We start from the raw sequence: 15,785 nt of genomic DNA, 5'->3' as shown, positions 1-15,785 counted from the left end.
CGCATAATAATTTTTAATGTGTCACTTGACCATAAGCATTTGACCAAATCTGAAATTTCATACATTTCAAGAACGCAGTTTCGTACTTCTAGTACAAATAAAATAAAATGGTAAAACAAAACTCTTGTCTTGCATGTTAAAAGTTTTCTTTGTGAGCAGTTGACGAATGTGCCCAAAACACCACTTACAAGTTAATGCATGTAATATACAATAGTAAACAAGGTAATTAAAAACTGTTAATTTTAAAAGCGAAATAAGGATCGACAAGAAGTACAGAAATATGTAGAATCAAAATAAAGATTGTATTTTTCAACCTTCAACTAAAGACTCTAAAACATATTTAAAAACTGGGCTGGAACTAGTGTCTACAACTAGGGATACTAAAAATATAAAGAAACTGAGCTGGAACTAATGTCTAGAACTAGGGATACTAAAAATGTATAAAAATGTAAAAAACTGAGCTGAAACTACTGTATACAACTAGAGCCTCTAAAAAAAAGCAAAAAACAACAAACAAAAAAACAAATTATTTTCTCAAACTACAATAGTATAAATCTTTACTTTGACTTCATACCTAGAGTAATTATTAAACTCAGTGGTTCATCATTACGTTCGAAAATTTTTAGAAAGCAACATTCACGAAACTAATTTCGCACACCTTGTTTTGAAGGACAATTTACATGTTAAATTTCAATCAAAACCCTACAACCAATCCTCCGGATGTGCTTTGTTGCAAATTACACATTAAACCTGGGGGAATCTATCGCAACATAATAGTTTAATGTATCAAATGTCTTCTTTGTCACTGGCCTGTAAGAGCTTTTGACTGTCACAAGACAGGAAAACAGACAAACTGGTGGGTGCTCTGTGTGAACTTTGAAAGGCAAGTAATTGAACAAATACGTTAATGACAAACCTGTCTAAATAATTCCTCAGAGGAATATTTACTTGGGTCTTGGCCTGGCGTTTCTCTGTCTGTTGAAGCTGCTATGTTGTTAACCGATGAAGACGGTGAGGACTGTGATGTGGAGCTTCCGGGACTCGAACAGGGGGTTGTAGTAGTTGGCAAAAGGCGATTGTGCAGCTGAGGTATAAACACTGGAAAAGCAGGTGGAGGGGATGACAAATTTGATGCTGATGATGTTACTAAAGATGTTGGTGTTGTTCTTACCCGCATAAAACTATCAGCTTCACGTGCCTGCCTTTTAATTACTGCAGCTGTCTCGTGCTGTAGTCTTTCATTGTGGTCCCGTAATTCTCGTTCATCTTGTCCTGGTCTTTGTAATTTGGCAAGCATCTCTGGATGTCCATCATCTTCCATTTTTACTCGAAGAGTGTTGTTTACCTCCATGTGATGGTCAACCTCTTCTGGTTCATAATCGTACACGTTTAGACCTTCTGGACTTGACTGGAATAATTCAATAAATAAATAACTATTAGTTACTCAGGGAATATATCTTGATTCCTACCCCTAAGCTAAACGTGTACGGAGGATATTATGAAAGCGAAAACGGATTTACTACCAACTCTTCATGCAGTAAAATATAAAAGAATATTTTGAGTTTCCTTAATCGTCTATATGAAACTTGATACCATTTTCTCTCTCTGGGCTCTTTATATTAAAATGTACCATTTGTAGCTGACTTTAACGTAATTTATATTTACAAACTCAAATCCATTTCGGCAGTCTTTCCCTCACTGATAAAGAAAGCGACTTCATTTTAAAACCTGTTTTGTATCGACAACGTTATTACTTTAACTGACATGTTTACAAAAGTATTTTAATACTAATTATTAGGAGTACCAATATCAGTACTTTTACATTGTTTTATAGTGAAAATAAAAAAGTTATTTTTAGTTCTAACTGTAAAACGCTAACAGTGAAAGTAAGATGAAAAATAAACTTTCACCATTTAAAAATATTGTTATTGATACTAACAACAAACAATGGGTTAAAAATGAAGCTTCACCGTTTAAAATATTTTATTGGTACTGTTTGACAACAACAAAAATAGTACTAAAAACAAAACGTATTTATAATTTATTATTTTACAAAACACAAATTTCATGCTACACACAAAAATATTTTACATGTATTTTTAAATAGTAAAAAAACACAAAACTAATAACAAAACCCTAGAAAACAGATTATTTTCTTGTAGTTTTTTTAACACAACTATTTCTAACCTGATATTATTTCAAATCTAGATGGTCTAAGGACATATATCTTTAATAGTCATGGTCTAAGGACATATATCTTTAATAGTCCAACCGTTCATTTTACGTTGAAGTATTTCACAAAACAAAACACCTTGAAAATCCGTTAACAGTAGTGTAGAAGATATTTTATAGACGAAAATTAAAGTGAATTTCTAGTAAGTCTTTCTTTATGTTAAATGTTAGAAAGTTCTGTTTAAATTAAATATTTTAAATGATTTTAATACCGATTTTCCCCCAAGCAACATCATTCGCCCCCGCCCCGATTTTCTTCTGGTTTTGTTTTGTAAAACTGAATATCGACACACTTCGAGATATTGTTAGTTGTTTAGAGAAAAGACACGTTGAGCTATCTACTGTCTCCACTGGCTGGAACTGTGTGTGTTTTTCTTATAGCAAAAAGACACATCGGGCTATCTGCTCAGCCCACCGAGGGGAATCGAACCCCTGATTTTAGCGTTGTAAATCCGGAGACATACCGCTGTACTAGCGGGGGGCGGCTGGAACTGAGCCCTGATTTTTAACGTTGTAAGTTTATAAGACTATTGCTGTCCCACTAATGGGACACCGGACAAAAAAAACAAGAGATCCATATATAATAAGCTATTACGCCACATTCCTGTAGCAACTATGTCTGCATTATATATCATCTTGAGATAAAATATAGCTCCACAGTAGGGTTAGGAACTTATGGGTCAGTTATTTCAATATTCAGCTGCAGTGCTACACCCTATCAAATCTATACCATCTTATCACGCTTATTCGTAGCGATGAGGCCAGGTGGGTTAAGGCGTTCGACTCTAATCTGAGGGTCGCGGGTTCGAATCCCCTTCACATCAAACATGCTAGCCCTTTCAGCCGTAAGGGCGTTATAATGTGATGGTCAATCCCACTATTCGTTGATAAAAGTAGCCCAAGAGTTGGCGGTGGGTGGTGATGAGTAGCTGCCTTCCCTCTAGTCTTACACTGCTAAACTAAGGACGGCTAGCGCAGATAGCCCTCGTGTAGCTTTGCGCAAAATTCAAACACAAAAACAATCGTAGCGATATGGAAATGAATTATATTGGCGTCATTCGTTTTCAGTACCAAAACATTTCTTCCCGCCTCTTCCCGCTCAGTTTGATTCAAACCAATTATTTACACAAAGTAATACGGGTAAGGTGTATCTTGTGAACTGGACAACCTCACCCTTCCATGCGTCAAGGGTGGATTTGAAATAAACCACTGAAGAGGTGGGTAAGATTCGCCCTCTTGTTTACGACACCACCTCTTTTATGAACATTATTCCTTCGTTACTTTATGCGTTTCTGCTGCATTAATATTTATGTTCAAGTTTAAAAAAATAAAATGATAACAATAATAAAAAACACTTTCCAATATGCAGGATGAAAACGAGGCGAGTTTATTCGTTGTAGGGAGCATCCACAAATTTACATGAAAATAAAAATATTTTCATGTTGAATATTTTATTTAAAATTGTAGCTGAGGTATGTAAATAAAAGATATAGTATAAGTAATCTGGGCAAAAGCATTTTTCATACTTATACTGCTATATATAGTTTGGAGCAAAGAAGACGATTTGACTGTGTGTTCAGAATTAAAGCACAAAATTCTTGGTAAACCTTCGCAGGTCAGAAGTCACTTATTGTTTACTTACTTGGTTTAAAACCACAGGAAGCATTGTTTAGTTACTTGGTTTAAAACCACAGGGAGCATTGTTTGGCTACTTGGTTTAAAACCACAGGGAACATTGTTTAGTTACTTGGTTTAAAACCACAGGAACATTGTCTAGTTATTTGGTTTAAAACCACAGGGAGCATTATTTGGTTACTTTTAGACTTCAAACAATGCTTCAAATATATTTGACAAAATTATGTCTATGGATATTTTACTTTATATTTTAACTTCAAGTACCCTCCCTATATGAGAGTAAAACCCTTCATACGGCGTGAAACTACCTTTATAACTTTTACCCGATAATTGTAATACTTGTCGTTTACTGTTTAACACGAGTCTATACAGGCGTAGTAGAAACTGAAAACCAAATACTAGTATATAATCAACAATGACAATTACAGTTAGTGTTTGTTAAGTCAATGTTTTAAAAAACACATCTACTTTGATACCTTTTTATGTTAATTAAGTAATAAAGTTGTGTTTACTTGCAACGTTTTTTGTTCTCTTTTGATTGCAAACTTGGTTCGTTGATCATATCAGGTGATTTTAGAATCTAGAATATCTTAATAACAACAATAGTACAAAACATTAGGAAGATTCCACTACTACACCAACGACAGTACAAAACATTAGGAACATTTCACTATTACACCTTGCATTAGTGATATTTTCTTTTAGTTGCATGTTAACTCTTGACGTACGCTATCTGAACTCTGAACGATAAGTCGTCTGTAGCTATCTTAACACCCTGGCCCAGCATGGCGAAGCGCGTAAGGCGTGCGACTCGTAATCCGAGGGTCGCGGGTTCGCGCCTGCGTCGCGCTAAACATGCTCACCCTCCCAGCCGTGGGGGTGTATAATGTGACGGTCAATCCCACTATTCGTTGGTTAAAAGAGTAGCCCAAGAGCGGTGGGTGGTGATAACTAACTGCCTTCCCTCTAGTCTTACACTGCTAAATTAGGGACGGCTAGCACAGATAGCCCTCGAGTAGCTTTGTGCGAAATTCCAAACAAACAAACTTAACATCCTGTCGTTTTAAACCAAAAAATTCCCCCCGTGAGACAGCGATAAGTTTTGGGGCTTACAATACTAACATCTGTGATTTCTCTCGGTGGACACAGCAGATAACTCAATGTCGCTTTACTGAAAATAACAAACCACACGCACACTGATATTTACATATTCCGAAATTGTACTTTAAATTATTGTTAAAAATCACTTGAACAAAAAAGAGATTTACATTAACAAATTAAAAAATAAAAACTGAAAATATTAGTTAGAAATAGCTTCTCTTACAGTTAAAACACAGAAAAGCTATGTTTAACATATATTTATCAAACAAAGCAATATTCATTGGCCTTATACAATAACCTCTACATACGTGTAGAAACTATTGTTATCGATGTAAGTTGAAAGTTATTCATTCAGTAGCCTAATATAATAACCTCTACACACGTGTAAAAACTATTGTTATCAATGTAAGTTTAAGGTTATTCATTCAGTAACCTAGAAATACAATAATCTTCACACACGTGTATTGTTATCCATACAAGTTAAGGTTTCAAACAGATTTAAGAACGCACCCTCGAGTACATTGGACGTTTCGCTGGTCACGATATCCCACATTGGAATTAGGAAATGTGTGCACTGAATTGGATAGCTATTCTCGTTTTCCTTTACTGACGGTTAATTCAAGTAAGGACACACAAGTTGTGTGTATCGTCTGCACTAGTCATCACTTATTTGGAACAGTTAGAGTGAAGACCAACTCGTTTACAACATTCATTGAAAAATAGCATTTGACCTTTACTCTTATAACTCACCCACAGCCTTGAAGTTCAGAACTATTTTTTATGGCAATGAAACACGAACCATGTATCTGAACTACAGAATCTGGCATGTTAACCTCCAGGCCCCGTCAGTCTCTTGGATTGAAGTTTCTAATTGCACTAATCTTAATAGGGGGATTTCAAGTTTAAGAAGTTTTAATTCTTCTAGTAATATATGTTTATTACACTTTGTGAATAGGCAATATAATGTAAAACATAAGACAAGCAACTTAATGAAATATTGTTGACCAGTTTACACCAGGTGTTTTTATCTATCAAAATACGTTTGACGCATTTGTGTCCAACAGTGCTTGTACGTTGTTCATATAAATTTGTGTGAAGGTTTAATTTATAGTCTTACCACAATAATAAGCTTCCACTACATGTCATACAATTTCTCTGCTACTGTGTCACGTGTTTTAGATAAGTCCACCTGTAATAGTAAACAGAATGAGTTGAAAGAAACCTTAGAAAAAGCTAGCTTCAGGAAACAAATAGATGATTCAGAAATAAGTCCTAACTTGGTACCATGTACTCTAAGGAAAATAATCTCTATCAATATTGTAGCTCTTGGATTAAACAAATTTAAAACATTTGTGTGGTTTCACATAGCTAGATAAAAAATATAAAAGTGAAGGAACAGCTTCAGAATAGTTAGACAATGGACGACGTTTTTATGCAGAAAGAACGCAAAAGAGAAAAAAACAGTTAAGTTTGTTTTGAATTTCGCCCAAAGCCACAGGAGGTTTATCTGCGCTAGCCGTCCCTAATTTAGCAGTGTAAATCTAGAGAGAAGGCAGCTAGTCATCACCAACCCACCGCCAACTCTTGGGCTACTCTTTTTACCAACGAATAGTGGGATTGACCGTAACATTATAACGCCCCCACGGCTGGGAGGGCGAGCATATTTGGTACGACGGAGATTCGAACCCGCAACCTTCGGGTTACAGTCGAACGCCTTAACACGCTTGGCTATGCCGGGCCAAAAAAACAGTTAAGTCGAGAGGTCACAAAATAAATCATAATTATTTTACTATGTATAGGGCGTGGAAAATGGAAAGAAAGGATACATATATAAGATACACAAACGAGAACAAATATGAAAAAATAGCAACAAAAAGCTTGCGTGTGGAAAAGAATGTCATTTAGAGGTTATTGTTCTGATAATTTTTCATCACTCGTATGAAATCAAGGATTATTATCCTCATGATGTTTTACCATTTGTAGCGATAGTGATATGTAGGTAAACGTGTGCATGTAAAGGAGAAAAAAAACTACCGGAAAACATTGTCCTCTAAATAAGGATTATGTGCCACCTAGGACTAAAGACAACCCAAGGTTATAATTACATAACTAGACTACAGAGAACGTGAAAGAAAGCGCTTACGCACTTTTAAGTAGAAAGGGGTAAAAACATCTTAAAACCATGTGATTGTTGCCTTACTGATACAGATCACGAAAAACCATACAACATTCACATCCACTGCCCCATAGAACCCACTACCTTTATAGTGTGACATGTTTTATTGCATTCAAGGTTCCACGTCAGAGAAAAAGCATCCGCCTCTTGAAATGTTTGTTATGTTTTATTATTGAGCAACGGCGCGCATTGGCCAAGCGTGTTAAGGCGTGCGACTCGTAATCTGAGGGTCGCGGGTTCGCATCCCCCTCGTGCGTCTTACACTGCTAAATTAGGGACGGCTAGCACAGATAGCTCTCGAGTAGCTTTGTGCGAAATTCAAAAACAAACAAACAAATACTATTGAGCGCCAAGCTACACAATAAACTATCTGTACTCTGCCAGCACGGGTATCAAAATATGAGTTGTAGCGTTGTAAATCCTAAGACTTACCGTTAGCTACCGGGTAGAGGGAAATCATCCAACTTAAACTGAACTAACTTCAAACTGATTTCGTTTCTGACAAAACTGCATGCAACGACACTGGCATTTTTAGGGGCCAATTTTTGACCTAATAGGTACCGACAATATATCAATAGTCTCTCGCGATATGGCGCAAAGAATTATACCTGTGCTCATAAACAGTAAAGAAACAATGATGCTATTAAAATTAATGTATAATAATAAATGTAGGAAAATAAAAACCTTGTTCTAAACGAACGTGAACTAACGTGTACACGAAGTTTTGACAAACCTTAGGTTTTTTTGTGTTCCACATTTGTTTACCCCAAAATGTCAATTAAAGTTTGACCATACCATGAAAATGTGGATTAATAAAAACAGTAAGATACAAAACTGCATGAAATATTCTTGAGAATTTCAGCACAAAAACAAATTCATGTTTTGCAGGCAATCAACCAAACTTTCTCTATACATATTTTATCTAATAAAGTTTAATTAAATATTTTGCCATTGTAAGTACGTAATTTCCATTTCTGTCATTCACACGTGTGGCTTATGATTACTTTAAACACTGTAAGTACATAATTTCCATTTCTGTCAGTCACACGTGTGGCTGATGATTACTTTAAACATATACGTTATTTTTCTACACATCAACAGACCAGTTTTCTTTAAGTTCACATATTCTGAAGTCCAGTGAAGGGTATACTATATAAGAGTTGAATGGAGTTTAAACAAAATAGATAACTTAGAAATTTATATAATTAGATAAAACTGAGGGTGTTATAGCAACTTTAAACAATACAGCACATCAGAAGATCATAGAAAGTAAAGGAAGTGATTGATTGGTTTTTGAATTTCACGCAAAGCTACACGAGGGCTATCTGCGCTAGCTGTCCCTAATTTAGCAGTGTAAGACTAGAGTGAAGGCAGTTAGTCATCAACACCCACCGTCAACTCTTGGGCTACTCTTTTACCAACGAATAGTGGGATTGACCATCCAGTTATAACGCCCCCACGGCCGGAAGGGCGAGCATGTTTGCTGTGAAGGGGATTCGAACCCGCGCTTCTCAGGTTAGGAGTCGAGTGCCTTAACCACCTAGCCCTGCCAGGCCCAATTGTAATGTGTGAAAATGTTTTCGTCCGCTACAACTATGACAATGTTTTATCATTTCACTGTGCTTATCTTCCAAAACAAGGGATCTAACATTAATTCTGCAACCATCATATCCGAAAGAAAATGAAGCTGAAATTTTCAGACTGTGTCGTATGAAGTACATCATCACCATTATTGCTTTGCAGCTGTTCACTATTTACTGTTTGAGATGAGTTTTCCTCTTCATCCGAATCCTTATTCTCTCTCTTTTGACTACATTTACAGCCGCCATTCTTTTTAAAGCTTATTTTAGATGCCACTTTTTAGAAGTGGAGTCTTATCTACAGATAAGGTGACCTCTTTGGACAATAATTCAGTCCTCTATTTTGCCACTAGGAGTAAAGTTCCGAATCTCAACATTTAAAGTTTTAATGTTTTCGAGAAACCAAGCAATGTTGTCAAGTTGTGATGAAAGGTTACCACATCTTCTAAGTGGAGTCTTAAATTATAGTCGTTATCACTGCCCCCCAGTGGCTCAGTGGTATGTCTGTGGACTTACAACGCTAAAAACCTTGTTTCGATACCCGTGGTGGGCAGAGCACCGATAGCCTAGTGTGTAGCATTTTGCTTGATTGAAAACAATAACAAGAATAATCGTCATCACTTTATTAAAAATAATACAATTACTTTTATATTCTCATTTATTCCACTGCGTTGGTTTGTAACAATTAGTAATAGCAGATACAGGCGCTCTACTTCTTTCTATTAACGTCTGTGGCTAAGAGACACTTAGTTATTATATTTTTGGCTTCACATCAAACATAACATTACCAGTCAACAACACAATAAAAAAAATTGCTTCCAAAAGTAATAACTGAGAGCTAAATTATGACATCAGCACATAACCAAAATAGTCAATTTAGTACAAGTAAAGATATGTAACATGAGCAAATATGTAAGCAAGTTAACATCAACAAAAACTTATTGTCACGGCTGAGTCAAATGTCACCAAACACAATTTGTCAGACGATGGAAGATACTTGTTGTTATAAATATTCTGTGTGTGTTATGCAATGTAACAAGAGTTTTTATTGTCATCTATATATTTTTGTTTAATGAAGCTTTATTTCACACTGAATGTGCTAATCAAAAGACATGCTCTCTGTACTTTAATATCCTGACTGGATCATAAAAGATCTTGAAAGCTTGCAAGGTCTATTTTTAACACACAGCTGCTATCTAATGGGCTGCATGTGATTTGTTCACCACAGGAAATTAAACCCCGGATTTTTGCGCTGTAAACTCGTAAGCTCACAACTGACAAATATCTAACGAGAGACCATTTTCTGAATTATCCCAATAGCTTTCGCATGAATAATGGAAATCGCAAAATTCTATCAATAAGAACTTGAAATAAACTTTGGTTAATTAATAAATCATTCATAATTCAAAAGTATAAAGCAGAACTATACATCAAGAAAACATTATGAAACAAATGCGACCTGGATAATTTATTTTTTTTTGTTGAGAAAGCTATCGAAGAATTTATTTTGAAACATACGTAAGCAACATTCAATAAAAAACTAAGCAACAGATAAACCTTTAACAGCACTGTTTTGGATAATCTATATAAATTACACTTCACAATATACTATTTGAGATATCTTGATTTTTGTCCTATCCATGTAACTATCGTTAGAATACAAGTTCAACCAGCATTTTTTTTAGGCTTTTCAAGGTCGAGAAAAGAAACCCTTCACTAGCGATGGTCCACCAAAGGACTTCATCAAGATTTCATTAGTATTGATTCAATACTCTCGACTGTCTGGTACTTCAATAAATACTGAAGGAGTCAAGCAAAAATGGTTCTTCTTGTTCTTGATTAGTTGAAAAGTGTCTGCATGACTGTCACTCTGATGTAAAACAATGTATTTCAATGAGTGTCTTCAAATGATTTAACCTTTTTATAAACCTTTCAGTTAAGTACAATATCAACAATATATAAACGGGTGAGCCAATTAGTTTAATAGTTTCAACTAGGTCATTGCTTCACTTAGTCTGATTGTACTACTAAAACAATTTATATATACCATGCACACACAATAACTACAGACATTCCATAGGGTCGGGTACGTTATATTCACCAAGCCACATGAAAACTACAGCTGACACTGTATCAGTTCTAAATATAAATAGTATGACGCCACCGAAAACTTAGCACTTTCAGAAGCTTACGCTATAGCCATTTCCAATGCAAAATATTCATATACTTAGATAATAAAGACCTGTCTTGATCGAGGAGGATTTAGAATTTCTAAGACGGAGCTATTCTTTGAACTTAATTTTATTGAAAAATAAAGGAATATACGAATTTACCGACATTGTCGTCGTGTGCAAGCATTTCAACGCAGGATGGTGCAAGAAGTACTGAAGCAAGAAAGAAAAGAAAATATGATGAAAGTTTTATTTAATATTGTTTTACATGGACAGGTAATGAAGATGAACCTAGTGGGTTGTGTGTTGAATGTGAAACAGTGATGAATAACAGTTATTTGCATCCATAAAAGTTAAAACGGCATCCAGAAACCAAACACTCCGAATTAAAAAAATTCAACTTTCGAGTATTTCAAAAAAAAAAAAAAAATGTTTGCAATTAAATATAAGAAAAGCTACTTTTCGTTTGTTTGTCCATTAGGATAACAAGGGTGCTCTTATTGCTTCATGCCGTGTTAGCTACCGTACTGCAAAAGCAGGTGAGGCTCGTACAATTGCAGAAGATTCTATAAAACCATGCGCAAAAGATTTGGTAGAGTGCACGATTTGAGATAAATTTCTTAAAACATTAACTCTGTGCCCATTTCTGAGAACTCAGTTTCTCGAAGAATCACGGATGTGTCAGTAAACTGCTTAACGGAGTTAATAAGGCGAGTAAAAGCGAGTCCAATTTTTTCGCTTCAGATGGATGAATCAACAGATGTCGCAGATTATGCGCTGTAGCTTATGTTGTTCGTTATATTCACAAAGCTAGTTTTTAAGAAAACATGCTTATTTGCAAACCTTTGCCTACTCAAAGAACAAGCGAAGAAATATTTAAACTGATCGATTTATTTATGGAAGAACATGAGATCCAATGGCAGCTTTGATCTGGTATTTGCACTGATGGAGCTGCAGATATGACTGGAAAAATTTCATGCGCAGTGGCGCGCATAAAAAAGAAGAACCCAGACATCGAGAGTATCCACTGTTGTCTTCATCGTCATGCAATGAAACGATTGCCAGAAGACTTAAAAGAGGTATTGGGCGATGTCATAAAAATAGTTAATTTTAAAAAATCGAGACCAATCAACGCGAGGATCTTCAGTTTATCTGTGAGGATATGGGAAGTTTGCATAAGCATTTGCTGTTTCATACTGAAGTCCGATGGCTTTCTCGGAGAAAAGTGCTTGGTTGGTTTTACGAACTGCGTGAGGAGATAGGTTTCGTTTTATCTGAATGTCATTTTGAACTTGCATACAAATTAATGGATAAATACTTGATACAGAAAGTGGCTTATCTTTCGGTCGTATTTGCCTATCTAAATGAAGTGAATGCTACAATGCAGAGTAACGTACTTCAAAGCTCAAAGTAAAATGAAAGCGCTTCAATGTAAGCTAAAACACTGGAATGAATGTATACTTATAGAAGAACTTGACTGCTTCGAAAATCTCAATGGTTTTTTTACTTATGAATGAAATTTCCTTAAGTGAAGATGCAAAAGTTTCAGTCTTGCAGTACATATCTGATTTGTGTACAACTATTTCTGAGTACTTCCCTCCTCATTCAGAAAAATTACTGTGAATTAAAAAATCCCTTTGATTCTGCAAATACCAACGATTTACCTAAAAGAAATTTAAACTGATTAACCCTAAAAACAAAATTTCAGCAGGAAAAAATTACACACTTTGGGATTCAAATTGCCATGGAATACTCTGAAATAAGTAACAGAGCTGTGAAAATTTTGGTACGCTTTCTAACAATACATCTTTGTGAGCAAACATTTTCTCTGTATACAGCTACAAAGACCAAGTTTAGATACAAACTAAATACTGAATGTTATCCGCGCTTACAGGTAACAACCATAACTCATAATATTGAACTACTTTGTGAACAAAAGGAAGCCCATCCGAGCCACTAATAAATAAATAAGTACCCTGTACTTTCACTGATACAAATTGTGCAAGCAGAAATTTTTGAACAAGTAAGTAGAAGTAAAAATTTTTCTTTAAATATTGATAATTTTAGTAAATTTATATTCTAAAAGCTTGAAGTAAACTTTACCTGGTGCTGGTGACCGTTTGTTCCTATTTTTAGTGTCTTTACCTGATGCTAGTGACCGTTTGTTCCTATTTTTAGTGTCTTTACCTGGTGCTAGTGATCGTTTGTTCCTATTTTTAGTGTCTTTATCTGATGCTAGTGACGGTTTGTTCCTATTTTTAGTGTCTTTACCTGGTACTAGTGACCGTTTGTTCCTATTTTTAGTGTCTTTACCTGGTGCTAGTGATCGTTTGTTCCTATTTTTAATGTCTTTACCTGGTGCTAGTGGCCGTTTTTTCCTATTTTTAGTGTCTTTACCTGGTGCTAGTGACCGTTTGTTCCTATTTTTAGTGTCTTTACCTGGTGCTAGTGACCGTTTGTTCCTATTTTTAGTGTTTTCACCTGGTGCTAGTGACCGTTTGTTCCTATTTTTAGTGTCTTTACCTGGTGCTAGTGACCGTTTGTTCCTATTTTTAGTGTCTTTACCTGGTGCTAGTGACCGTTTGTTCCTATTTTTAGTGTATTTTTCTTTATTGAAGCTCCGAAATGTTTTATTTTTCTGATGCGAAGCTCTGCAGGTCTAAAAAGTTTCTAAACTCCTGCTTTAAAGTATACTGAGTATAATCGAGGAATAAGTACAATTGCAGATTTATGAGTGTGTAGTTTTACAGACCTTAGTCTGGATTGGTGAATGTGTAGTTCTACAGATTTTAAGTTTGGGTCTGAGTGTTTAGTTCTTACAGATCTTAAGTCTGGAATGATGAGTGTGTAGTTTTACAGACCTTAAGTCTGGATTGGTGAGTGTGTAGTTTTACAGACCTCACGTCTGGATTGGTGAGTGTGTAGTTTTACAGACCTCACGCCTGGATTGGTATGTGTGTAGTACTTTATATTAACTGAGCTTTCAGACTTCTGATATCATTATACGACCTACAGGCTGGTAAAGATGGTCAAAGATGTCTGTATTGAATGTACGTAATAACGCAAGCTTGCCAAGTCAAATATTTGTTCACCATAAGTAGTTGTGAAAATACTACGATGAGAAAAACAGCTTATTTTTTTATGAAGTGAATAATCCAGATAAGTTATTTCAAAACATCATAACATGTAGGAAGAATCGACTTCTCAATTAACATCGGCTTCAAGCGACAGTCAGATTCCCCAAAAGAAAGAATGCTCAAAGCAGGAAGGAGAAAGTCAGGTATAGGTTGCGATAACGTCCAATAATAACTGTATAACACAAATTTTGTTCCTGGATAGTATGTGTCATTTCTTAATTGTTTATGTTGTAAAGATACAGAAAATGGCCATTCCCTTCAAACTTTGCTGTTGTGACATAAATAATGAAATTTAGAAATTAACCTATTTTCTATGTAAAAACGAGCAAATTTCCATATTTTCATTTACATAAGGTGTTAATAAAACAACATATGAATCAATATTTACATGTATTTATACTAAAGTTATACAAAAATGTTTAGACGTGAATAGGTTTTAGAGATTTGTGACTGTAATGTAAATCACTTTCACATATCAGCCCCCAAATATAGTCTCCCATCGTATGTTCTTTATACGTTCCCAGGTCACAAAAGCAAAGTTTGAAGAGAAAAATAGGTCTTTTCCATTTACTTTAGGGATAAGCAATTGGGAAATAACTCATTCTGTCCAGGAACAAGAAAAAGTAAAACTTTTGTTACATAGTGTAAAAACTATAAGCCACCATCGAATCCTTCTTTAAACAACAGACTTTTCAGCCTTGAGATCATAAACGGTTTTCATTCTGGCTTGGAATTACTTCATATTTTCTCAAACAATTCACAAGCACCCGAGAATCTGTAATAAAATGTGGAAACATAATCCAATAAGTGCATTTCTTTCGGGTTATCTTCCAACCAGTATTTTTTTCAGCAGCTTCCAAAGACCACGCACTAAATAGCCAAACACCAACTAGAATGGGCTAAGTCCTAACGACTTCTGATCTGATCCAGGAACAGGAAATAATAATAAACTAACTCCTTCATCCCAATCTTTCTGGTCCACATCATATTTGTGAAAGTATAAGGGAATCTTTCAAGGTCATCTTCCGATTCTGGATGATATGCACTAGATTTTAGCTCTTTAGCACCAACTCGGACATAAAATTTGATCCATGATCAGACTGAATTAATTTGGGCAAGCCAACAAAAGTAAACAAGGCCTTATAAACCTTTGAGCTAAAATATTTCTTAAGGGATTAGCTTCGAGGAATTTAGTGGATGCACACATGACAGTCAAGAAATACTGGTTCCATGATTGATTTTTTGATAAAGGCCTAACACAGTCAATAATCGTACGACTGAAGGGTTCTTCGAAAGCTGGAATAAAGTTTAAAGGAACAACGGGAATTTTTCTGGTTAGGTTTTCCTTTATAGGCTTAAGAAGAGAGTGTCTAAAAATTCCAGTCTGTACAATACTGACGATACACTAGTGTTAACTTACACACACATATATTGTCGATTCTTAAACTCGAGAATCTTCTATAAATTTAGTGAATAGGCGGGAATTTCACAAGAGATATTTAACAATATAAGTTATTTGCATTTGTAAATATATATTTAACTGAAAGAAAACCCATCAAATTAAGATAGATATGTGATAGTCAATCCGTCACAACCCCAAACGTTAAGTTACACATTAAACTTTAACAAATGTACTCGAGGAAATTAAAATATTAAAATTTTAAATAGCAACTGTGATGCGTGTGTGAATAGTGGATATTAATGAAGGTACAAACAGTAAACCTGTAAAAAAACACATCTAATGATTAAAACA

General features: G+C 35.2%; 1 protein-coding gene across 1 annotated transcript in view; it reads right to left on the bottom strand.

Moving 5' to 3' along the window:
* Positions 1 to 850: 850 nt before the first annotated feature.
* The window catches only part of LOC143239666 (uncharacterized), a 54,717-nt gene continuing 39,782 nt past the window's right edge, over positions 851 to 15,785 (bottom strand). Inside the window, exon 2 of the mRNA XM_076481015.1 lies at positions 851 to 1,408. Coding sequence (XP_076337130.1) covers positions 905 to 1,408 — 504 coding nt within the window. The 3' untranslated portion in view covers positions 851 to 904. The remainder of the gene's footprint in view (positions 1,409 to 15,785) is intronic.

The sequence above is a fragment of the Tachypleus tridentatus genome, chromosome 2 (genome assembly GCF_004210375.1).
Source record: "Tachypleus tridentatus isolate NWPU-2018 chromosome 2, ASM421037v1, whole genome shotgun sequence".
Classification (NCBI taxonomy): Eukaryota; Metazoa; Arthropoda; class Merostomata; order Xiphosura; family Limulidae; genus Tachypleus; species Tachypleus tridentatus.
Note: the sequence above shows the minus strand (reverse complement) of the source record. Positions and strands in the feature narration are given on the sequence as shown.